This window comes from Leuciscus leuciscus (genome assembly GCF_965113295.1).
Source record: "Leuciscus leuciscus genome assembly, chromosome: 15".
NCBI classification, from domain to species: Eukaryota; Metazoa; Chordata; class Actinopteri; order Cypriniformes; family Leuciscidae; genus Leuciscus; species Leuciscus leuciscus.
In genome coordinates, this window is record NC_138739.1 from 32,507,075 (window position 1) to 32,532,980 (window position 25,906).

Sequence of the window (25,906 nt, forward strand, 5' to 3'; positions counted from 1 at the left end):
CTTTTATTTCTGGCACTTGTGGTGGGGTTATTAACATACAAACACAGAATCTCACGCAAATATAGGCTCCACTTTCTACTCTTAGGCCTACACACTAACGGTTACTTGATGTAAGATGAGAGAAATTTACAGTAAACTATCAGTTGCAAATTAAAAAAGGCAACCTCACTGTTTCCCAACCCTGTTCCTGGAGGCACACCAAACACAACACATTTTCCAACTCTTCATAATCACATCTCAATCAACTCATCACCTCTTCAGTGGAGACTCCAAGACATAAAGCAGTCAGAGGAGGGAGACTTCTTTAACAACATGCAATGCCGTAGTGCCTTCAGGATTAGGAAACACTGGACTATATGTCTAAGTGAGGTTCAGAAAGAGTTTTGTGACAAGACCAAGAAAATGTTTCTTCTTTTTAATAAGGTGAAAAATTATACATTCACAGTACATTCAAACACAGTGTTGTACATTGCCCTGCATATTTATTCCAGACTATGCTTGTTGGGCTGGTGCACAGGGATTCCCAACCCTGAGTCCTGAAGTCCTGAAGTCCTGAAGTCACCCCAGCACTGCCAGTCGGAAACTGTATGTTTATGGTCGGAAATGTCAACTCTGAAAGATATAACGTTATTCGCTCTATGCTCAATTGCTTTAGACATCAAGACAAAGACGAAAACTAAGGACATTTTCTCTATAATTTTATGTTATTTTAGTTAGTTTTGCCAAACACTACAGTTTTAGTTAGTTATCGTTTTTTTGTAATGCCTCGTTTTTATTTTTAATTCAGTTAACGACAATGTTTTTTTCACCTAGTTTTAGTTTTTTCTTTCGTTTTCGTTAACAATTATAACCTTGACGTGCACACATGGAATAGTTTAATAGATTACAATTCAAACGACATAGATGTTAAGGAAAAAGCATTTTGCGTATGATGAAATTCTTGAAATTTAACTATTAAATAAAACTGTGGTTATACAAATGGTAATCAATCCGCCAAAAGAAAAATAATAATAACAAATAACATGGTTAGGCTACTACACTACTAAAATAAAATAATTTTCGTAATACACAGAATGAACATTAAATCACAATGGAAATCACTCACACACACACACACACACACACACATACTGGTTTATGTGGATTAGCCAGACTTTTTCTCCAAACAGGCCCGGTGGTGGTTTAGATGGACTACCCTTTCCTGAGGTCCTAGAGCTATGAGAGTTAGATTAAAACACTCAAAAAAATTTGAAAAAAATTCAGGACACTTTAGACTTCAGATACACCCTTCAGAGCGTGATACACACCACCCTAAAATTATTGTGGTTTATAGAGACAGTTCTCATTTTGAAGAATATGTGACTTATAGGGACCAAAACAAACATTATTGGGACTTTAAAGGGACAATGACGTCACTTAAATACTTGCTCATTAACATAAATGCTCATTACCATAAATACACATTAACCTGACACCACCAAGCATTAATGGGACTTGAATTATTATTTTATTACACAACTCTTAACATCACCAGTGTTAGTTGGTGACACTGACTAACAGCCAGATAACAGCCTGTAAGAGCTAAACAATAGATTGTCACACAACACAAGTGCCATGACAATAAGAATTGGCAGACAACAACTTAAAACACAAGAGCCACACTTTTTAAAACATTAAAGGAACTTTGGACTTTTGGGACATTAGCTTAATCCCGTATCCCCCAGAGTTAGATAAGTCCACACATACCCTTTCTCATCTCCGTGCGTGCCGTAACTCTGTCTGACGCACCCACCGCTAGCCTAGCTTAGCACAAAGACTGGAGGTAAACGGCTCCAGCTAGCATACTGCTCACAATAAGTGACACAATAACGCCAACATTCTCCTATTTACATGTTGTGATTTGTATAGTCACAGCGTGTACAAATAACAAGGTCACATGAGACACAGACATCTTCTAACCGTTTACATACTGGGAACTATATTCTCAGAAGGCGAAGCACTGCTACTTCTGCGGAGGGATTTGCTCGCAGCGCCTGAGAAGCCCTATGGTGAGGGGCAGAGAGTTCGCTCAGAGGGTTGCGCTAATCACTCCAGCCAGCAGTGCTTCGTCTTCTATATAGTTAATTCTATGAGAATATAGTTCCCTGTATGTAAACGGTTAGAAGATGGCTGTCTCTCATGTGACCTTGTTATTTGTACATGCTGTGACTATACAAATCACAACATGTAAATAGGAGAATGTTGGCGTTATTGTGTCACTTATTGGGAGCAGTATGCTAGCTGGAGCCATTTACCTCCAGTCTTTGTGCTAAGCTAGGCTAGCGGTGGGTGCGTCAGACAGAGTTACGGCACACACAGAGATGAAAAGGGTATGTATGGACTTGTCTAACTCTGGGGGATACAGGGAATAAGCTAATGTCCCAAAAGGTCGGCGTGTTCCTTTGACAATTGTGGTGGTGTTTCTATGTTTGTGTTAGTGTATTTAAATCTTTTCTTTTTCTGACTGCCTCTTTGCAGCTATTCCTCTATTTCGAACAAAGTCCCTTATATTTTGCACTGTTCTTTGTGCCAACACGGGGTCTTCCACCAGTTTGCAGTGACTGCATTCAGTTTTGGTGGCCAGTTTTCCCCTGCTTATATGACCTTTGAAGTGTCGCATTACTGTGGCGACCTCAGCCTTAGACCACACTTTCTTTGCCACTCTTCTGGATCCATGTTCCTCATCAGCATAATTCCCTGGAAGATAGGCAAACAAAAATGAATAGATCACAAAATGTGTTGTCCAGTTGAAGCCATCAAAACATGAGTTCAGTTAATGCCACAGTTGACAAGAAATTGCAGTTTACTTTTCTTAATTCACTTTGGGTATCAGTTGGTGTCTCACTCGATGTTATTTCACCAACTTTACTAGCCCACATTAGAGTGCGGACAATATGGAGTGTATTTTTAGAATGTCTTTACTGTTCATCTATTTATGTGGCCAAACCTTTTGATATTTGAATTAATTGCAGTAAGTAATACTACAATTAGTAACATGTCTTAAGTAATTTTGGCATTGTACTTCAACACACCGTATTTTAAATGAAACAAAGACTATGGGGTTTAAGGTCTGATTCTCAGTTTAAATCTGATTTCATAAGGTTAGCTAAATAGTGATGGAACTTGGTCTGAAAGTTTAGTCTTGATATTGAAACCGTACGTAACAATCAGCCTAATACTACTTTTAACCTCTTAATCTTCCAGATTTTGTGGCATGTTGTGACTCAGTCATCAAGACCAATTCATTTTTAGTCTTTTAACTAACTTGCTAAAAAGAGAATTAATAGAACGTACTCATGGGCAATCAAGAGAACATGTGAAGAGAAGGAGGTAACTTTACTTTTATCTCAAATTCAGTATACATTTCCTGATAATACTTTTATCTCAAATTCAGTATACATTTCCTGATAATAAAGTAAGTGTATATGCTCCCTTGCAGACAAGATGTTTTGTACAAATGCAGTACAGTTAAATTTAGGGCTATTTATTTATATCTCTTTCTTTAAAGTCCACATGAAATCAAAATTGACCATATTTACTTTGTTTGCCTAAATTGATCGTTTTGTGGTGAACAATTCATCCATGCAAGTCAATCCACACAAAAAAATGTTTTGGCTTCGTAATCTTTAATCAAAATCTGAAAATGCCCCTCCCCTCTGCATTGGAGGACCTTCTCCGATGACGTAGGTTTGAAGAATTGGTTTGGGAAACACTTAACCACTCCCCTCAAACCGTTAGTCTGTTATGAGCAGAGATGGAGAGGAGGAGCGCTAGAGTAAAACCCTGCCCTCTGTTCAATATTCCTTTTCACTGGGAAATACGTCATAACACTGGAGAAAAGTCGTTTGCAACTTCCGGTTCACGCGGACTTTAAGATTACTCTTGCATTTTGATAGTTTAAAACTTCAGAGACAGGAAACATCACAAAGACGTGCATAATAATCCTTCTGTTAAAGGGATACTTCACCGTTTTTTCATTTTAAACTATGCTATTCCCTTAACTAAGACGAGTTGATACATACCTCGCTCTAGCACGCAGCGACACTTTGATAGCACTTAGCTTACCCCAGTATATTCAATGGTATCTAACAGCAATGAATTTAGAAGTGACCAAACATCTCCACGTTTTCCCTATTTAAATACAGTTACACGAGTAGTTACACGACCAAGTATGGTGACACAAAATAAAACGTGGCTTAGAAACGCTTAGAAAAGTGCCACGTTGTGTCACCATACTTGGTCGTGTAACTGTATTTAAATAGGGAAAACGTGGAGGTGTTTGGTCGCTTCTAGCTTCATCTCTGTTTGGATCCTAATGAATGAACTGGGCTCAGCTACGTGCTTTCAAAGTGTCGCTGCGTGCGATTGAGTGCACGCACTGAGACGAGAGAGGTATGTAGCAACTCGTCTTAGTTAAGGGAATAGCATAGTTTAATATGAAAAAAATGGTGAAGTATCCCTTTAAGGGAGTTGGGCAAAGTAAGAATTTCATTGTAGGGTATAAACCACTGTGTTTTTTTCTGTGCATAGACAATAAACCTCTTGAATCTGAATCTTACCTTCAGAGGGAGGTACACTCTCACTTACTCTGGACGACACAAATGACACTGATCCTGTTGAAAACATAATTTAACAAGTTACTTTTGTCACAGGAAAAAATACATTTTATCAGCAGTGACTATGAATTGAGTTAACATACCAAAGTCTCCCATGTCATGATCTTGCTCTGTGGTTGTAGAGTCAATATCCATAGGCTCCACAGTTCCAAACTCTGATGCGGTGAGATCTGTGTTGCTGTCTTCAGCATCACTTAATGCAATCTCATCTGGAAAATGGCATTAGTAAAACTCAGAGGTGGAAAGAGTACCTGAAAACCATACTGAGTAAAAAGTCAGATACCTTGCAGCATAAATTACTCTATTACAACAAGTTACCAATACCAATACGACTTGAGTAAAAGTGATTTTAACAGTACTTTAGTATTTTACTTGTAGTGGAGTGGCTAAGTGCTTATGTTTGGCAGAATCGTTCAGTTTATGATACAAGCGTGAAAATTGGCATGAGCAGTCTCCATGGGTCACTCGACAAGAAAATTGTCCGAGCCACTTGAAATTTCAAGATGGTGGCCATTTTTCAAGATGGCTGACACCTTAGTGGAGCAGTTAAGGGATATAGTGGTTTATTTGGTGATACAAGCATGCAAATTGGCATGAGCAGTCTCTTTGGGTGTGGGTCACTTGACAATAAGCCACCTACAGCTACTTGAAATTGCAAGCATGAAAATTGTCATGAGCCTAATTGCTCCACTAAGGTGGTGGCCATCTTGAAATTTCAAGTAGCTGTAGGTGGCTTATTGTCTAGTGACCATCAGAGACTGCTAATGCAATTTTTCGGCCATCTTGAAAAATTAAAAATCTTGAAATTTCAAGTGGCTCGGACAATTTTCTTGTCAAGTGACCCATGGAGACTGCTCATGCCAATTTTCACGCTTGTATCATAAACTGAATGATAATATCACTTAGCCGCTCCACTATTGTACTAAATTAAGGCTCAAAGATGCACTAGTCCTTGACACCTGAGAGATGCAGGTGAAAATAAGAAACAATTGATTTGTAAAATGAGAAGTCATGTTTATTTTCTAAAATCTAAATAAAACTGAACACCTCAATAGTGCAATAAATCAGGGTCGACACAACAGCCTCTTAAAGGGATTGTTCACCCAAAAATGAAAATTCTGTCTTCATGTAGTCAACCTCAAGTTGTTCCAAACCTGTATACATTTCTTTGTTCTGCTGTACACAAAGATAGATATTTTATATATTTTTGTAACCAAGCAGATCTTGCCAGCCATTGACTAGTACAGCAGAACAAAGACAAGTTTGGAACAACTTGAGGGTGAGTAAATGACAGAATATTCATTTTGGGGTGAAGCATCTATTTAAGCGTCTACAAACTCTCAAGTCTCAGTTAAGCTCAAGTGCACAAAAAGGCCACACGTAAACCAATATCCTCCAAAAAGGCCTTGTCAATATAGTGGATAAATAAAATAATGTTAAGTAAAATTAAATAGTCAAAGTCTACTTGCACTGGATGTGCTGGTTTTGGACTCATCACTGGCTGCAGTTTTGCAAAGTAACTATTTTTACTTGAGTAGTTTTGAGCTATTATACCCGTTTTATACCCGTTTATGTTTAATGTGGTCCATGAGCACATAAGATAAATGATTACACAATATGATATGTTAATATTAACGTAATTCGACTGCACCTACACAAACATAATTTTGAATTACTGTCCAGCCATACTGTAGACTTAAGTTTATATTTCTGAATAGTAGTCCTCGACTCATATTTGGACATGAAAGGTGATTTTTTTTTCTTGGAAAAGGATGCTGACGACGCCAAGTCTAGATGTTTATAAATTAACATTCAAAGGAAAAAACAAAAACTCAGATAATATCTACAAGGGCTAATGTCTGCACAAACCTTCAATTTCAATCTCATCCAGCGACTTCCCCTGCATGCTGGAAAGGTTTCCTTTCTCCATTGACAAGAGGAGTTTGGAAATCTTAGCCAGTTGTGTTGTGGGAACTGGTAATCTGTAGAAGTCGCGGTGAACACGAATGTCGTGACCCAGGAAATCTGCAACCTGATCAAGTTCATTGTGTTTTAAATTAACTCCACACTGGCTTGCATGAACACGCAAACAGTCCTGTCCTCTGTAGTGGCTCATTGACGTTGGTCTTGCAAACAGGAAGACATTTGTGGCACAAACGCCACATTCAGTACTTCTACTGGCAAGTAGTGACAAAGCATCCACCACACTTGGTGTGACCAGAACGGCAAACTTTCTGCCCTTTTTCCCCATGATTTCAATTCGGCTGAAATAGTTACAAAGCTTCTGTTCAGTCTTCGACAACCCCAGTGCAACATCTTCATGGAGCTTTGTGTTGTCCCTTTCATGAAAACTTTTGAGGCGGATTTTCGAAACTTCCCCAGCACGTCTTCGATTGAAGACAATGATTTGTGCAAGTGTGAGTTTTGCAAGTTGAGCATTGTTCTGAGTGGTGGCCTCTTCCTTCAAAGAAAGACAGAGGAAAACCTTGATTAAAACTCACTGACAACTTTTCTGATATCAACAATCAAGAGCAAGATATCAGTGGTGGACGAAGTACACATACCATGTACTTGAGTTAAAGTAAAGATACTCAAGGTAAAATATTACTCAAGTAAAAGTAGAAGTGCTGCCTTTAAACATTCACTTGAGTAAAAGTACAAAAGTATTTGCCTTCAAATGTACTTAAGTATCCAAGTACTATGATTTTTTTAATGCTATAATGTCCTATTATAATTTTTGTCACAAGACTCTTGCTTAACTCAGTCTACGTGAAGACTGTCACTCTTGGCACATCAATCTATTAATAAAATGACATTAATTAGTTATATAAATTTGAATTGAATACATTTTTTGTGTGTTTAATTTTGGACAGAAGGGGACTGATCCCATAAGGTATAATACATTTACAGTATTTACTGTACATATTTTTCACAAGCGTCTATGGTCATAATTATAAACATCCTAATGTTATGATACATTCACATAAACCTGCACAATGCCATTGAATATATATATATACACACACTACATTATGGGACCAGCCAATTTCCCTACAAAATTAAACACCAAAACGTATTAATGCAGTGTTTCTGCTACTCCTCAGAAAAAAAAAATCTATTATATGCAAGTAATTTTAGTGTCAAGGTAATAAGCAATGTTCATTATGCGTCAGTATTTACCGATAATTGCTGCAATAAAAGCTGCTGCTCTCTGCCCCGCTTAAAATTATTGGCAACACAAATTGTTTGGAACTATTGAGAGCTACACGAATCACGTGACCGCGCAGCGGCGAGATCACAGTTGGCTTGTTCGACTTGAAACGGCACACTGCACAGACCAATCGGTGAATGACATTAAAATACCGCAAGAGCGATTAGAGAGTAGACGGCTCTGTATGCTTTTCAATCGCTCTCGCGATTTCGCTCTATACTTTGATGTCATATAAACTGATCGGTCTGTGCAGCGCCGGTTCAAGTCGAACAACCTTGTGTGTGTCGCAACCTCTTATATACTGTCTATGGTCGCAACTCTCATATTTAACGGCTCTGGTTCGCGCTTAGTAGATACCACCAAGGCAAGTTCAAAACAAAGCGCGCACGTTGTAGGCTACTGTGATTGGTGGCTCGTTTGACCAGTTAAGTTTTTATCTACTCATAAATAAAAAGGAACGACTGATTTTGAAAATGTAGTAGAGTAAAAAGTAAGATATTTGACTTTGAAATGTAGTGGAGTTAAAGTAAAAGTCTTCCCAAATTTAAATACTTCAGTAAAGTACAGATACGCAAAAAAGCTACTTAAGTACAGCAACGAATTACATTTACTTCGTTACTGTCCACCACTGCAAGATATTAATAAAAATCTATCTTTTGTGAGGACATACCTCTTCAGTATCATCAGTTGTGGATGGGGGATTTGTGGTTCCAAACATCTTTGGAGCCATTTCATCATCAAGGCCCTGTAAAAAGAAAAAAACAAACAAAAAATATTGCAGTCCAAGTGTTCTTAAAAACCCAAGTGATGCCTCTGGGGACAGGACCCTGTAAACTGTATGGACCTCCCAAGTCATGTTTGGGTGGGGTTCAGTGTTTGATACACATACACTCAGATATTATACTGACTGAAGCTTGAAAAAGCACGTTTAGACAAATGTCCTTCCATTCCATTGTCCACATAAAGCATGTTCTACTCAGGCGACTGTCCACATAAAGCATGTTCTACTCAGGCGACCACACACACACACACACACACATATATATATTGAAATAGGTTGGTAGATTTAACATTTTGCCACAAATAAGTTGTACATGAGATTTAATTTACCTCTCCAACCTTGGTGAGTGGGCTGAGCTCTGGACTAGTCTGATTCGGGTGGCTGACGGCTATATGGGTGCACTTGCTCTCAGTGGTCAGCTGTAGAAGATGAAACAGAGACAAAGGACAATAAAGAGAAAGTCCTGGGAACGGGATACTAGAGAGGACATTTGACATCTGAATAAAAAAATAAAATAAACCATTCTACTGTTGACAGAAAGACAGAGGAAAACCTTGCTTTAAAACTCACTGACAACTTTTCTGATATTAACAATCAAGAGCAAGATATTAATAAAAATCTATCTTTTGTGAGGACATACCTCTTCAGTATCATCAGTTGTGGATGGGGGATTTGTGGTACCACACATCTTTGGAGCCATTTCATCATCAAGGCCCTGTAAAAAGGAAAAAACAAACAAAAAATATTGTAGACCGTGGACTATGAAAACTACACTCTGATGAACACATTTGCGTTCACCGCGACTTCTACAGATTACCAGTTCCCACAACACAACTGGCTAAGATTTCCAAACTCCTCTTGTCAATGGAGAAAGGAAACCTTTCCAGCATGCAGGGGAAGTCGCTGGATGAGATTGAAATTGAAGGTTTGTGCAGAAATTAGCCCTTGTAGATATTATCTGAGTTTTTGTTTTTTCCTTTGAATGTTTGAATGCAGCTTATTTAAAGCATATCCTATATGAAGATATACCTCCTTCATATTTTTTTAATTGTAGATGGAGAATTTGTGGTTAGCCTCAGTGCCAGGAGCTGACTTCTTGTAGCCCAGTATAACTAATAGGGTGCCTATCCATTACATGTAACCAAACAACTTAGCATTCACATTAAACCAACATACAGATCCAATGCAGGCAGTCCAAGTGTTCTTAAAAACCCAAGTGATGCCTCTGGGGACAGGACCCTCTAAACTGTATGGACCTCCCAAGTCATGTTTGGGTGGGGTTCAGTGTTTGATACACATACACTCAGATATTATACTGACTGAAGCTTGAAAAAGCACGTTTAGACAAATGTCCTTCCATTCCATTGTCCACATAAAGCATGTTCTACTCAGGCGACTGTCCACATAAAGCATGTTCTACTCAGGCGACCACACACACACACACACACACACACACACATATATATATATATATTGAAATAGGTTGGTAGATTTAACATTTTGCCACAAATAAGTTGTACATGAGATTTAATTTACCTCTCCAACCTTGGTGAGTGGGCTGAGCTCTGGACTAGTCTGATTCGGGTGGCTGACGGCTGTATGGCTGCACTTGCTCTCAGTGGTCAGCTGTAGAAGATGAAACAGAGACAAAGGACAATAAAGAGAAAGTCCTGGGAACGTGATACTAGAGAGGACATTTGACATCTGAATAAAAAAATAAAATAAACCATTCTACTGTTGATAGAAAGACAGAGGAAAACCTTGCTTTAAAACTCACTGACAACTTTTCTGATATTAACAATCAGAGCAAGATATTAATAAAAATCTATCTTTTGTGAGGACATACCTCTTCAGTATCATCAGTTGTGGATGGGGGATTTGTGGTACCACACATCTTAGGAGCCATTTCATCATCAAGGCCCTGTAAAAAGAAGAAAAAAAAGAAATTATAATAAATATCTTGAAGACAAGATGTTCCCTGTGTAGCATTCAGTGAAAAGATATCATGGCTGTATTTCAGTGAGTGTTTTGTGGAAAACATGTAGTCTCTGAAACGGTTCTTTAGTCACTGAACAGGCCACATGACTACAGTCTGTAGACTATGAAAACTACACTGATGAATACAGCATTTGATTACTTTGTTGTTTATCGATTGTCAGCCCACTTCCTAGAAATGATTGGACTTCTAGAATAATTGACTGTAAGCTTTTACATGGAGTGAGGGGTTAGTCCTTCTATAGTTCTAAGATTTGCTATGATTCTTTTTAAATGACATCTTGTCATGAATTTTCATCAGTGCTGTTGAATGGGTGACTTTCCAGTACATGTAACCAAACAACTTAGCATTCACATTAAACCAACATACAGATCCAATGCAGGCAGTCCAAGTGTTCTTAAAAACCCAAGTGATGCCTCTGGGGACAGGACCCTGTAAACTGTATGGACCTCCCAAGTCATGTTTGGGTGGGGTTCAGTGTTTGATACACATACACTCAGATATTATACTGACTGAAGCTTGAAAAAGCACGTTTAGACAAATGTCCTTCCATTCCATTGTCCACATAAAGCATGTTCTACTCAGGCGCCTGTCCACATAAAGCATGTTCTACTCAGGCGACCACACACACACACACACACACACACACACACACACACATATATATATATATTGAAATAGGTTGGTAGATTTAACATTTTGCCACAAATAAGTTGTACATGAGATTTAATTTACCTCTCCAACCTTGGTGAGTGGGCTGAGCTCTGGACTAGTCTGATTCGGGTGGCTGACGGCTGTATGGGTGCACTTGCTCTCAGTGGTCAGCTGTAGAAGATGAAACAGAGACAAAAGACAATAAAGAGAAAGTCCTGGGAACGTGATACTAGAGAGGACATTTGACATCTGAATAAAAAAATAAAATAAACCATTCTACTGTTGATAGAAAGACAGAGGAAAACCTTGCTTTAAAACTCACTGACAACTTTTCTGATATTAACAATCAGAGCAAGATATTAATAAAAATCTATCTTTTGTGAGGACATACCTCTTCAGTATCATCAGTTGTGGATGGGGGATTTGTGGTACCACACATCTTAGGAGCCATTTCATCATCAAGGCCCTGTAAAAAGAAGAAAAAAAAGAAATTATAATAAATATCTTGAAGACAAGATGTTCCCTGTGTAGCATTCAGTGAAAAGATATCATGGCTGTATTTCAGTGAGTGTTTTGTGGAAAACATGTAGTCTCTGAAACGGTTCTTTAGTCACTGAACAGGCCACATGACTACAGTCTGTAGACTATGAAAACTACACTGATGAATACAGCATTTGATTACTTTGTTGTTTATCGATTGTCAGCCCACTTCCTAGAAATGATTGGACTTCTAGAATAATTGACTGTAAGCTTTTACATGGAGTGAGGGGTTAGTCCTTCTATAGTTCTAAGATTTGCTATGATTCTTTTTAAATGACATCTTGTCATGAATTTTCATCAGTGCTGTTGAATGGGTGACTTTCCAGTACATGTAACCAAACAACTTAGCATTCACATTAAACCAACATACAGATCCAATGCAGGCAGTCCAAGTGTTCTTAAAAACCCAAGTGATGCCTCTGGGGACAGGACCCTGTAAACTGTATGGACCTCCCAAGTCATGTTTGGGTGGGGTTCAGTGTTTGATACACATACACTCAGATATTATACTGACTGAAGCTTGAAAAAGCACGTTTAGACAAATGTCCTTCCATTCCATTGTCCACATAAAGCATGTTCTACTCAGGCGCCTGTCCACATAAAGCATGTTCTACTCAGGCGACCACACACACACACACACACACACACACACATATATATATATATTGAAATAGGTTGGTAGATTTAACATTTTGCCACAAATAAGTTGTACATGAGATTTAATTTACCTCTCCAACCTTGGTGAGTGGGCTGAGCTCTGGACTAGTCTGATTCGGGTGGCTGACGGCTATATGGCTGCACTTGCTCTCAGTGGTCAGCTGTAGAAGATGAAACAGAGACAAAAGACAATAAAGAGAAAGTCCTGGGAACGTGATACTAGAGAGGACATTTGACATCTGAATAAAAAAATAAAATAAACCATTCTACTGTTGATAGAAAGACAGAGGAAAACCTTGCTTTAAAACTCACTGACAACTTTTCTGATATTAACAATCAGAGCAAGATATTAATAAAAATCTATCTTTTGTGAGGACATACCTCTTCAGTATCATCAGTTGTGGATGGGGGATTTGTGGTTCCACACATCTTTGGAGCCATTTCATCATCAAGGCCCTGTAAAAAGGAATAAAAAATAAAAATAAAAACATTATATAATTATATAAATCATTATATAAAACTACACTCTGATGAACACAGCATTTGATGACTTGTTCTACCAGTCTGTAATGGTCAGTATCATCTATGGTGTGCTGGTTAGGTTGTGCTAACAAACTGCTAACAAAAGCAATAAAAATCATGTTCCACCTGAAGCTAGATGGAAATGTACAGTATTTTGGTATGTGAAATGTTCTATGGTTAAAGCATTTCTTATATGAGAACTATCAATTTCACAAAGTTAGTTAAATAAAGTCAAGAATATAAAAACACTGTTTTTAACTTTTTTTTTTTTTAAATAACACTCTACACACAGCATGTTTTGTATATTGATCATTGTGGTTGGTTACTATGGTACCAATTAATTTATCTTACAGGTTTAGTACACTAACAGAACATCATAAACACATTACATTTATTTAATGGCCTGAAAGCACTCATATTAATGATATCACAGCCTTCCTGTGTCACTGCAACTTCATATTTAAACAAAATAATGTTGGGCTACTAAGAAAATATTTAATTCTATAAAACAAACACAATATCTGTAGTAAAAGTTAAGGCTTTAACTAGCTACGCCCTGCTCGTTAAGCCATGCGATAGCCACAGCTCAACTTAACCTAGCTAGCTTTCATTTTAAAAACAAAACTACCAAATTTGACCTGCTGGCAATGTTACTTCTGTCCTCATCTCTACCTGCTGTCCTCCACCTCTTTAGCCTGAGGCTTAATGAGCAGGACATGTTGATAGCCACTCAAGCTAGCTCAGCTAACATTGTGGTAAATATATAGCATTTTACAGTAATTGTAAGTCACAAGTTACACTTTCTTGCCAATAGGAAACACTTCATGCAAAAATGCAACTATATTTATAAATATAAGTATTACCTGTATGTATTTAATCCAGTAAATCCAATGACGTCGAGCTGACACTTCCGAGGCGAGGTGTGGTCCATTAGGCATTTAATTAGCGACTGCTCGAGGCCATGCTTCTGGGCGGAGCTTCCGTTTGTTACCGCCCACGTGCGCAAACCAGCCAATCACAAGACGGCCCGCCAAAATGCACCGTGTGTATCAGAAATGTGTATGAAACTGCAATATAAAACCCAGCTGTGGGGTCGCTGTTCTATACACTGGGATACACTCAAAATCAGGTCAAGTGGTAAATAAGGACTTTCAAAGAAAAAGAGAATTTATGTTGTTCAGACACTAACAAATGCAGTTACACTCTTTGATTTATGAGGACCTTGGCATAGTCCCCGTATTACCCTTAGGTCCGTGGAGCCCAGGTGAAATGTCCGGCGTGTTGTCCGTGTAAACCACATATCCCAACACACACACACACACACACACACACACACACACACACACACACACACACACACACACACACACACACTCTAACAGGCGCACACATCTTTGTGGGGACTCTCCATAGACGTAATGGTTTTTATACTGTACAAACTGTATATTCTGTCCCCTTACACTAACCCTACCCCTAAACCTACCCATCACAGAAAACGTTCTGCATTTTTACATTTTCAAAAAAATATAATTTAGTATGTTTATTAACCCATTCCCCTCGTGGGGACCGCTGGCTGGTCCCCACAATGGAGGTGATCTCAGGTTTTACTATCCTTGTGGGGACATTTGGTTCCCACAATGTAATATAAACAAACACACACACACACACACACACACACACACTCATATAAATACACAAACATTTTACATTTTCATAATGGCTTACACAAATATTACATAAATTTAAATATTTCTCTTGAAATTTGTTTTAGATTTAGATAGACAATTTAATAGTAGGGGAGAGCGGGGCACAACCTAACGCTTTTTGACTTTCTCAGATTGTGTAAATCTACTTATGGTTCAGAGTATTTATTTTTTCCCACATTAATTTCCCACATGTCTAGTACAATTATGTGGTTTTGTTTTATTAATACAGTATATACTTTTTTCTTGACATACCCCGAAAGAATGGAAGTGAAATGTGACAACATGCCCCATAGGTGGGGTACATTGTAACATGTGTGGGGTACATTGTAACATAACATATATGACAGCTTAAAATGTTATCTGATCTAATAAAAAATATATACAAAACAAACTAAAATATTTTCTAAATAAAATACAATTAAAAAACTTTTTCATATAAAATAATGGCAATTTTTAATAATTAAATATAAACACATTTTTGAGTTTTGACTACGAACACATGAAAACACAGCTATACAACATAGTTCAAAACAATTAAATAATTAGTCATTTCTGAACATTGACTCTCAGTCTTTATTCACCTTTTTCTCACGTTTTCCCAATAAAATTAATAAAAGTATAGAATATAATAGCATATTTCTAATAGAGCACATTGTAACGCAGTGTTACAACATGTCCCCGCCTGCACAACTGGGATTTAAACCCTGCTAGTGTCTTCTGCTAGTTAGCGAAGCATTAAAGAACTATCTCAACCAGGGACGTCGTTAGGCCTATTTTAGGGGGGCTGAAGCTACCCCAAAAATGTTCCTAAGCCCCCCTAAATGATAATAAGAACAACAATAACAATTCGATTTATCAGTAACTGTATCCTCATTCATATTTAGACGCAACAAATGATATATATCCAGCTACAAAAAATAGCCGAAAAGTCGGAAGTTGGACAGAAGTACAAAGGGTAATCAGAGCTGCCAACTATCACGCCTTCACCGTGAGACTCACGCAATTGACACTTTTCACACGCTCTCACGCCACACATCCATTTTCTCACGCACAGACAAATCGCGAAGCAAAGAGGACACGGAGACCGACAGACTAGACAGAGCAGGTTACTTTATGATATAAAAGAATCTCAACTCTCAGATTCTGTCAATTTTATTACGAAATTCAAACAATAAATACCGTTTTGGCATTTGTAAATGTGACGTGACAGATCCCAAGCGCACGTGAACCGATCATCTCTAGCTAATACAAAAAAAAAAAAAAAAAACACGAACACTGTTGAAAGATACAGTAGTAGGCTACAACTTACCGAAATGTATATTCCTCATGGCTCATACATAATATCGATCAATCAGTGTTTTTTATCAGCGTGAAGAGGTCAATAACATAGCTGGAGAACAATGTCACATTTACCTCAGGAAAGCCATTTAAAGGTAGGGTAGGTGATCCTGTTCAGAAACACTTTTTTTTATACTGGGTGAAATGGTCCTTCCATCCTGATAGTAGTCAATACATTATGTGTTTAGAAAAAGGAATGAAAAAAATCAGACCTCTGTAGCAGCTGCAGGACAGTAAAAACTCTGACCAATCACTGCCATTCGGTGCGAATGTAAAGAACCAATCAGATGCCTTCATGTCTCGTGCCCGCCCCGAGCCCCACTGCGCGCGCTGCCCGGCGTGCACTCATCACATGTCACCGTTCCCGGAAATATTCAGCTCAAAGCACCTGCATATGCAGTCAGCGAAGGCAAACAAGGCAAAAACTACTTCCTCGGACCCTGCCCGCGCTCTTGAACGACCTCCTCTGCTTCGCCCTCAACCCCGGACCTGTCCTCGAGCCGACGATGCGGTACTTGTCTCCGGACTCGGAGTGTACGTTAGTCTTCATTAGAGTCAACAATGTTTTCATCATGGAAACTCTTACATGCAAAACACCGTATATGTTATGAATCTTACACGAAATTCATCTTCATCACAGTGTAACTGATGGTAATGGAAAAACGTGTATCAATGCAACCTGTTTTTAGTTTTGCCTTATAAATATAGCTCGTTACCGAATGAAACTTTACCATTATCGATATGCTAGCTTGATAGTGAGTACTAAAAGAAATCTTATTTGTTTATATTCATAGTGATAAAGTTAGGTATTTTATTACATGTGATTCTGACATGATGTCACTGTATGTACTGCGCTCCTTCCTCTCCACTCGTCTCAGGTAATAAATGCGTCTTGTTCCAGCCTGAGCGTTTGGCGTCGCGCGTTCATGTGTTTTGGGGGCGTGGCTTTGGAAGGAGCTCAGAAGGGAGGGGGTGGAGTGAATGGAAATAATGAGCTGTGTTTATTGCAGATTAAAAGGTCTACAGTCACTCGATTTTTATATTTTCTTTTTCAGAGTACTTACATTTTAATTATGTATTGGTATATAAAGACAGTTTAAACAAATTTGGAATGTTTTTTTTTTAGAAAAATGATTACCTACCCTACCTTTAATGACCATAATAGGCTATAGCACGTATATAGTTGGCAAGAAAAAAAGAGCTATAGAGAGTATTTTGTTAAATATGTGTTCTATATTACATATTTATTATATTTTTACTTATAGGCCTATCATTAAATAAAGTTATTATAATAAAAAAAAAACGCATTATATTTAATTTGAGTTATTTTTAACCTTAATAATACTGCCAGCTGATAGGGCTCTCTGTATGTTTACAGCATTAGGTGAGTTGTTTTTTCTTGAGAAAAATTAACGCCTATCTTGAGTACCTAATATTTATCCAAATGAGTCAATATTAAATCAAATCACAATAATTGAATTGAAATAATAAAAAAGCGTAGCTTACCAGAAATTGTACCATGCACCATAAAATTTACATATAATTTTACACTTATGCTATACTAAAGCCTGAAATGGGCACTTTTTGTGACAGCAACCCTATCATTTTTGATCAAAGATGTGGCTTAACTTCAGAATTTGAACTAAAATCAGTATTCTTATGATTGCTCTGAACATTTCTGACTAAGTTCAACAAACATTAAATTACTTATTCATAAACTTTAAAAAATCATTAATAAAAATATGTAGGTGTGACGGGGTTGAGACTAGGGTAACAGGGTTGAAGATGGTAACGGGGTTGAAGAGACAAATACAGCAAAATATATACATAGTTGTTTTTTACTCAAATTCACTGTAAGATTTTCTATAAACGCAAGTTACAAATACCCTGGGGGCTAAACCCCCCCTGTCTTCCAATCCTAGTGACGTCCCTGATCTCAACTGTTAAATAACATCTTGGAGATTAAAATATCAGATTTGTCTTATTTTAAATAAACACAAAAAATAGAGATGAAAAATTAACTTAAGAAATTTACTTTTGCTATGGTTTAATAAATGTCTATGGATATCTTTTGGCGGAATTTTTTTTTTTTCTATTTAGTATTGATTTGGCAACTAGTAAATACACAAAGTTTCGTCATCCAAGTATGTGCGGAAGTATTTAAAACAAGCGTGTTACAACTAGCCCCGCGTTAGGTTGTGCCCCGCGCTCCCCTATGTATGCACCGATTACAATTTTCTAGGCTGATTCCGATTTCCGATTTTTCATTGAGTTTGACCTGCCGATACCGATTTTAGCCGATTCCGATTTCATTTTATTCTAACTACTTTACAGCACACACAAATATTTATTTTCTATATATATTTATTTTTTATTATTATTATAAAATACCATATCCTTTTAGCCAAACTGAATGATAAAGACAAGTTTAAATGGGTACATTTTATATAAATATTTTTGAGTCTTCATTTTCTTTTCTGACATAACCTAATCCAGTTCTTGTTAAAACATACTAGTCATGCACATTCTGTGCATTTTGGGCACTTTTGTTTGAAATCATATTTACTTTGTCCATCAAAAGTGTGCTTTCACTTTAATTGACCGTGAGCAGCGCAGACAAAATAGACTCGGCGGCGAAACCCCCGCTTCACTGGTGCTCATGCGGCGCTCACGCGCTGTTCCTGCTGCCGGTGTGAATGCACTCATTGATTAACATACACGGCAAAAAAAAAAAAAAAAAAAAAAAAAAAATATGCGTGAAACGGCCGTAATTCACGAGGTTTCCTACATGTGCGTTCCGTGTGCACGTGTGATGCTGATGTTGCGCGATGTTAATCATGGGGAGCCCGAGTGCATTTGACCGGCATTAAATCGGCATATGTCAGACTGACCGGCCGGTCGCCGGTCATGGCCGATCACGTGAAAATTGGCCAATTCTGATCACCAGCGGATCAATCGGTGCATCTCTACTCCTAACTTAATAAAATACGCTTTTTTTACTATGAGGAATTATTACATTAAAACGTAGATCTGTGTGCAGGTAGACTAGGCTACTTTATCTGAATGAAATACATACACGGGTCATTCCAGAATTGGAGGACATTTAGGCATCCATAATTTCGAAAAATTGGCCCTTTATTTTACTATTTTTTACTATGTATTTCATAAAAACAGGCAATATACCATTAAGTAATTTGATTCGTCCAGCTCAGGTATCAAAGGCACACTTTTTATAGTACTTTTTATTTTACTTTTTTGGTGCTCGATGCAACCCTGTTACCAATACTCAGGAACCCGAAAAAAGTATATTGATTTTTTTTAATATAATTTCATGCCATTAGGTAGCCTATAAAGTCACAATCACTCTATATAAATATTTAATTTTAGATATCACTTGATTTAAATTCATTTCAGTAACTTTTGAGTTCCATCTTTGCCAAATTTTTAACTTTTGACATTTTCAAGTATTTGCTAAAATGCATAATGCATATAATCCTTGAAACTATGGTAATGACAATATAGCTCAAGCCCCTGTGAGCTAAAAAAGGTAATTTATTATTATTTTAATAAAAATTATACGGTAACAGGGTTGAAATTTAAGTAACAGGGTTGCGAAAAGTTACAGGGATTGATAGATAGATTACTTTTGATTAAAGATCAGGTCAATAATGTGACAAAATGCTCAGGAAACACAGGAACATTGTTGAATAACATTTAATAGCATCTTATAACAGTCCATCCGTCAGTCTGTGTCTGGGAGAAGGGGTTTTAATTATTTCATGAATCTCTTTCCTGCTTTTATAAGCCTCTCTCCACTTTTTTCGCTGGGCACGCTGTCCCCTATCACTGCGGCCTTTTTGAACTTTCTTCTTTCCTGTCTCTATGTCTTTAATCCACTTCTCTTTCTCTTTCTGTAAGTACTGCTGTCTTCTCTGTTTGTCTGCATCACGCCTGGCAAGGTAGTGCCCCTGCTTTTCAGCAGCGCTCATCGGTGGGCATTGGCAAGAACCCTATAGATATAAATTTCAAAAACCTTTAATGCCTATTATCCTGATGTATATAAAATATTAAATCAAAATTCATGGTTTTAACTAAATCATAAATACAATTTGAGAAAATCTCAACAAAAAAATTTGCTGTAACAAATTACATAAATTTTTTCAGTGTATGCACACTCCCTCACGCACACACCCACGGCACACACACACAACAATTTGACACAGCTGATTCATTAATGCAAGGGACTTACACTCTTTTGTTTACCATGTTGGACACAAGTTGATGTAAACTTAACATAGAAAAGCAAACCACATCAGCTTCCAGCTGAGATGGTGCAGTATCTTGCCAGCTGTCTGGATCTCGTACTTGAAGTGTTAATTAATGAAGTCAAGTACAACATAGGCAGTATTGTATTGCTATTCAACTGCAATGATTTGCCATAGAGCCGCAGAACATGCATCTAATGCGGGGCAGTCCAATTCATTGAGTAGCCTAGTTCATTTTGAGATGGTTCATCTAAATGTGTTGACCCTCTAGAGTTTATTTTAAATTTCTCACGTCAGATTGAGCTCCAAAAATGGGTTGAATACATGCTGTTCATGTATGTCTTCTTTAGTCTGTTGGCTATGGAGGTTTTTTTCCTGGCAAACGTCACTTACACATTTTGCACTTTCTGTGGAGTCTTGTACAGACTGTTTACATATTTGTGCCCATATGTACATTTTATATACTGGTGTTATTGTTGAACACATATTTCTAAAATTTTATGATGTGTTTGTTGAGTTATTATTACACAGTACTTTTTCTGACCTTCTTGAATCTTGCCTCTGACAAATATCCCAAATTACAAAAGAAGACTAATAAAAACTAATAAAAACTTTAGTTAATAAAAAATAAACTAAAACTAAGCATTTAAAAAAAAAGAAAACTAAACTAAACTAGCAAACCCACTTTAAAAACTAATTTGAAAACAAAAAGTCAAAACTAAATAAAAAATAACGAAAAATGCAAAATTATAATAACCTTGGTGCGCGCGTGAACACGAAGACAGTTGTGTTGCTGTTCCGGACATATGGCCCTGTCCCAAAATGCACTTTCGGTCTTGTGGACTTTGGCTGCCGCGTGCGCGTGTCCGTTAACTCCGTGAGACCGTGTCCCATTTGTCATTTTAGGTCTCAGAAGGGTGCTCGCGAGTGCCCTCTTTGCAGTCGATTTGCGCCCTCGATGCGCACTTTTGCCGAGTCCGCACTGATGTGAGCTCCGCAGCAGACTTCTTCCCGACAGTCAAAGCGGCGTTAAGTCACGAAAGTGCGGACAGAGGAAGATCGCGAGTATGGGGTGCCATTTGGGACAGGGCCATAGACTGTAAACAGGTTGCGGCTCTGATTAGTTCCCATTTGTTTAACAAGCAACAGCTCTACAACTCGAGAGACAAATTACGTTCCGCCATGGCAAACAATGAAAATAGGCTACCTACCTACTAACAAGTTTCTTGTGTAGTCTACTACCAATTGGAAAAAAACCCATCATGACGCACCTGAGGTAGGCTATTCAGAAAGGTTTGTGTAGTTTTATATAACCTACAGACTCAAATAGCCTAGTTGTAAATTGTTGTACTCAAAACCATTTTTGAATGTCTTGTCTCGATCTCAAGGTTATTCTAGTTTTGCATTTTTTCATCAGTTTTTATTTTTATTTCGTTTTGACTTTTTGTTTTCATATTCAGTTTAGTTTTATTTCGTTTTTAAAGTGGGTTTGCTAGTTTAGTTTAGTTTTCATTTTTTTGAAAATACTTAGTTTTAGTTTAGTTTTTATTAGTTTTAGTGTTAGTCTTTTTTTTGTAATTTGGGTTATTTGTCAAGGGCAAGATTCAAAAAGTTCGGAAAAAGTATTGTGTAATAATAACTCAGCAAAAACATCATAGACTACAATTTTAGAAATATGTATTCAACGATAACACCAGTAGGCTATATAACATGTACATATGGGCACAAATATGTAAACAGTCTGCAAAAGAGAGCGATGGCTATACCCTGACCCTGTACAACATTTACCCTATACAATACTCATCTGGATTGAAGCAGCAAACATTCAGTGTAAGAAATAAGTAAAAAAATAAAAATAAAATAAAAAAAAAGATAAAACATTAGGCTATTTAATATTTGAATCACAGCTTAGTGTTTTGACATCGACAACCCAACTGCATTTTACCTCAAACTTGTGACTAGTTAACTTTCTAAAGAAGGCGCAATCGCTTCTCGGGTCGACATTAACACACTGACAAAATTGTATTCAGAATTCAAAATATTTTTTATACCACTTTTTTAATGTGTGATTGATTGTGTAAAGGTCTTCACGAGATACCAACCTTTCTCGAACTTGCTTTCAACGAACACACATTTTCATGGAGACGCGGTGTGCACGGAGGGGAGAGGCTGTGTGTGTGTGTGTGTGTGTGTGTGTGTGTGTGTGTGTGTGTGTGTGTGTGTGTGTGTGTGTGTGTGTGTGTGTGTGTGTGATAGAGACGCGTGAGTGACAGAGAGACGGAGGGAGAGCAGGGAAAGGAAATGCAGCTTAACGAATACGCTCCGTGTTTTAAATAGCGTTAAAAAAATGAATAACGACACGCAATATGTGGCGGCCGGTGTCGATTCTGTGGCGCACCGCCAAATATTAGTCTATGTGTGGGAAACAATTAGTCGGAAATGTTTTTGGTCGGAAATGTCAACTCTGAAAGATATAACGTTATTTGCTCTATGAAAGACATTGACAAAACTAAGGACATTTACTCTATAATTTTATTTTATTTTTGCTAGTTTTGCCAAACACACGTTGACATAACAGTTTTAGTTAGTTATCGTTTTTTTTTAAATGCCTTTTTTTTTTTCTTTTCTTTTTTTAACGACAGTTAGGCCTAACTAGTTTTCGTTTTTTCGTTCGTTTTCGTTAACGATTATAACATTGCAGACCAAAAGGACTTTGTTTGTTATTTAACTATTTGTTGGATGTAAAACTTACAGCTTCAAATTATTTTATTTTTGTCAGAAATTAACGGGGGATTGTGTGAAAAAATAATACTTAATGCACACAAAATGTAAGAATTGATATAAAAAAAAAGTACTTGTATGAAATCTTTTTTAAAAAAAAAATAACGATATAAAGCAATATCACAAGCGCAATGGAGCTGTTTTCACAAATATGAGCACGACTGCAAACGTTATACTGATTTTTTAAATACTTTTATACTTTTTGGTTTTTACTTACATTTTGGTGTTAGTGATTTCATTTGAATTGTAACAGCTAGTGTCTTATTAAATTGTATTTACTGATTAAATATGACATTTCCCAGGCAGTAAATGTGGATCTTTTAGTAGAATGTGGAAATGTGGAAAACCTTTTTAATAAAACGTCATCAGTTGTATACAGTATAGTAGCCACAACCCCAAATCAGGAAAAGTTGGAACATTTTGTAAAATACAATAAAATCAAGAATCCAGGATTTGTTAATTCTCTTTCAACTTTATTTAACTGACAAAAGTACAAAGAAAAGATTCCCAGTGTTTTCACTGAACAACTTAATTGTATTTAGTAAGTAGGCTATACACACATTTTTATTTTGATGGCTGCAAAACACAACAAAAAAGTGGGACAGAGGCCAAATAGAAGTGAAAGGCTAGGCCCTAATAGTTAAAGGCCCCCTGAAATCAAAATGTACGTTTTTAGGATGAATATGTTAGCCTTAATGTTATAAATAAGCTTGTGTGTTCCAAAACAATGACAAAATTTGCATTTAGGAGATATAAGCATTCAAAGCTACAGTCTCTCACTTCTGCTAATGGCTCACGGATTTTTATGACGTTACCGCGGACTTCAGCTTCTCATCATCTTCTGTCCAGTCAAATGCTCTCTAGAGTCTGCGTCCCGCGACTTCCGCCCCATATGCTATAAACAGCACCTGGCCAAAGCGACCGTGGCTGTACCCGACTGTACGTTCGGCAGTAAACGCATGCTCAGTGTCAGCTACTAGTGCTCATCAGTTCCATCACTTAACCGTCTGATTCTACATGGTAATTTGTGTGTGTTTGATATTAATACCAATAGCAAACAATCTGATCTTTTATTAGAATGGTGTTATTGTCACTGGCTGTGTCTGGCCTGCTACTCAATCTTTCGAAATAATTAGGACTGATTGTGGCAAAAACTAATCCAAGGGAGATTATTTTATATTTTAATGCTTCTCTTTCTCCTTCTTCTTCAGATGCGGTTTGACTCCGGATAGAGCTTTAATGTGTCACATTAAAATAAGATTCATTCTGATGTTCACAATTACATTATCATTGTCTACTATGGCTTACATCTATTTATCTCTCAAGCAAGTTACGCACCATCACACAAAGTTTAATGTTGTAAATCAGACTCAGTCCTATACTGAGGGCTTGTCTGGCAAACATTCTTTCTGGAAAATCATGCAAACACCTACAGCCCTGAACAAACCCACTGCATCCATTAGCACCAAAGCCATTTCAGTGCATTATCATATAGCTCATCCAAGCAACTATCAGTTCATTATGGATGAACCTGATAAATGTCAGCAGAACCCGTTCCTGGTCTTGATGGTCCCTGTGGCGCCCCATCAGGTAGAAGCTCGTAACGCCATCCGGAGCACGTGGGGGAATGAGAGCACAGTCCAGGGGAAAGCAGTGATGACTCTGTTCTTGGTGGGTTTGACTGGAGGATCCGACTCTGAAAAAGCTCAACAGCAACTGGAGGAAGAGAGCCGACAACACAGAGACTTAGTGCAGAGCAACTTTGTGGACTCGTACTTCAACCTGACCATAAAGACGATGGTGATCATGGACTGGTTGGCCACTCGTTGCCCTCAAGCCAATTTCAGTATGAAGGTCGATTCTGACATGTACTTAAACCTGGAAAACTTGGTGACTCTCCTATTGGCACCCAACACATCCAGACAGAACTACATCACTGGAATGGTGATGTGGGACCAGTCCGTTATCAGAGACACAAACTCAAAATGGTACGTGTCAGAGGAGCTGTACCCCGAACCGAAATACCCCACTTACCTGCTGGGAATGGGATATGTTTTCTCCAATGACTTGCCAGAAAAAATAGTTGAGGCTTCCAAGAAAATAAAGCCCTTTAACATTGAAGACGCATATGTGGGCGCTTGTGTGAAACATTTGGGCATTACACCCTCATCCCCCCCAGACCCTTCACAGTTTAGAATTTATATGGGACAATATAATCGAGAGGATTTTCTCAGGGTCATTACAACAATCCTGGGATCCCCACAGCAGCTAATAGACATCTGGAAGGACGTAAAGAGGCCCACATAAAAGTATCCCAAACTTTCCTAAAAGTATAATTTGGGATACATAAAAGTATCTCAAAATCCCTGTCTGGGATGGGAGCACAAACAAACAAACAAACATGAGAAACACATTTCTGTTTACAAAGACATGAAACATGGAGGATGTTTATTTAAGAATATTTTTAAAGCTGGTCACAACATGTTCAGAAGGAAGAGGTTGTGACAAAACAAAACAAAACGTTCAGAAAGGAAATTGTTTGAGGAGCCGTTGACACGTTACACGTTCTGATTATTTTTTTTATTTTTTTTTATTTTTTTAAATGGTTGGGGGAAAAACAACATAAGAGGGAGAAATCACATTTTCCTGAATGTTCCATGAAAAGGTTGAATGTTCCATGAAAACAGACTGCCAGTCCAAAAACAGCATTTCCTGAAAAAGAGAAAAAGTATGTAAAAAGTATTTAATTTTAAATATATTTAATATATTTAATTAAATTGTGGTGTATAACCTGTGTAAT

General features: G+C 37.5%; 2 protein-coding genes across 2 annotated transcripts; one reads left to right on the top strand and one right to left on the bottom strand.

Annotated features, from left to right (window-relative positions):
• Positions 1-1,854: 1,854 nt before the first annotated feature.
• On the bottom strand, positions 1,855-12,406 carry LOC309476706 (uncharacterized protein). The gene is made up of 10 exons (XM_082139872.1): positions 11,689-12,406; positions 11,285-11,468; positions 10,184-11,232; positions 9,288-9,362; positions 8,977-9,066; positions 8,537-8,611; positions 6,525-7,116; positions 4,739-4,864; positions 4,599-4,652; positions 1,855-2,736 (listed from the first exon to the last, which is right to left on the bottom strand). The coding sequence occupies exons 3-10, from the start codon at positions 10,349-10,351 to the stop codon at positions 2,483-2,485; spliced, it is 1,434 nt and encodes a 477-aa protein (XP_081995998.1). The 5' UTR covers positions 10,352-11,232; positions 11,285-11,468; positions 11,689-12,406; the 3' UTR covers positions 1,855-2,482.
• Positions 12,407-21,482: 9,076 nt separating this feature from the next.
• Positions 21,483-25,896, top strand: LOC309476717 (beta-1,3-galactosyltransferase 1-like). The gene is made up of 2 exons (XM_082139891.1): positions 21,483-21,601; positions 24,318-25,896. Exons 1-2 carry the CDS (start codon positions 21,588-21,590, stop codon positions 25,411-25,413), a joined length of 1,110 nt encoding a protein of 369 aa, XP_081996017.1. The 5' UTR covers positions 21,483-21,587; the 3' UTR covers positions 25,414-25,896.
• The last annotated feature ends 10 nt before the right edge of the window (positions 25,897-25,906 follow it).

Bases quoted from the DNA above. Each gene is read 5' to 3' on its own strand.
- LOC309476706 (XM_082139872.1), bottom strand. From the start codon at position 10,351: ATGTCAAATGTCCTCTCTAGTATCACGTTCCCAGGACTTTCTCTTTAT. The intron at 9,067-9,287 runs GTATGTCCTCAC...CATCTTCTACAG, and splicing joins CAACTGATGATACTGAAGAG to CTGACCACTGAGAGCAAGTG. The intron at 8,612-8,976 runs GTAAATTAAATC...TTCTTTTTACAG, and splicing joins CACTCACCAAGGTTGGAGAG to GGCCTTGATGATGAAATGGC.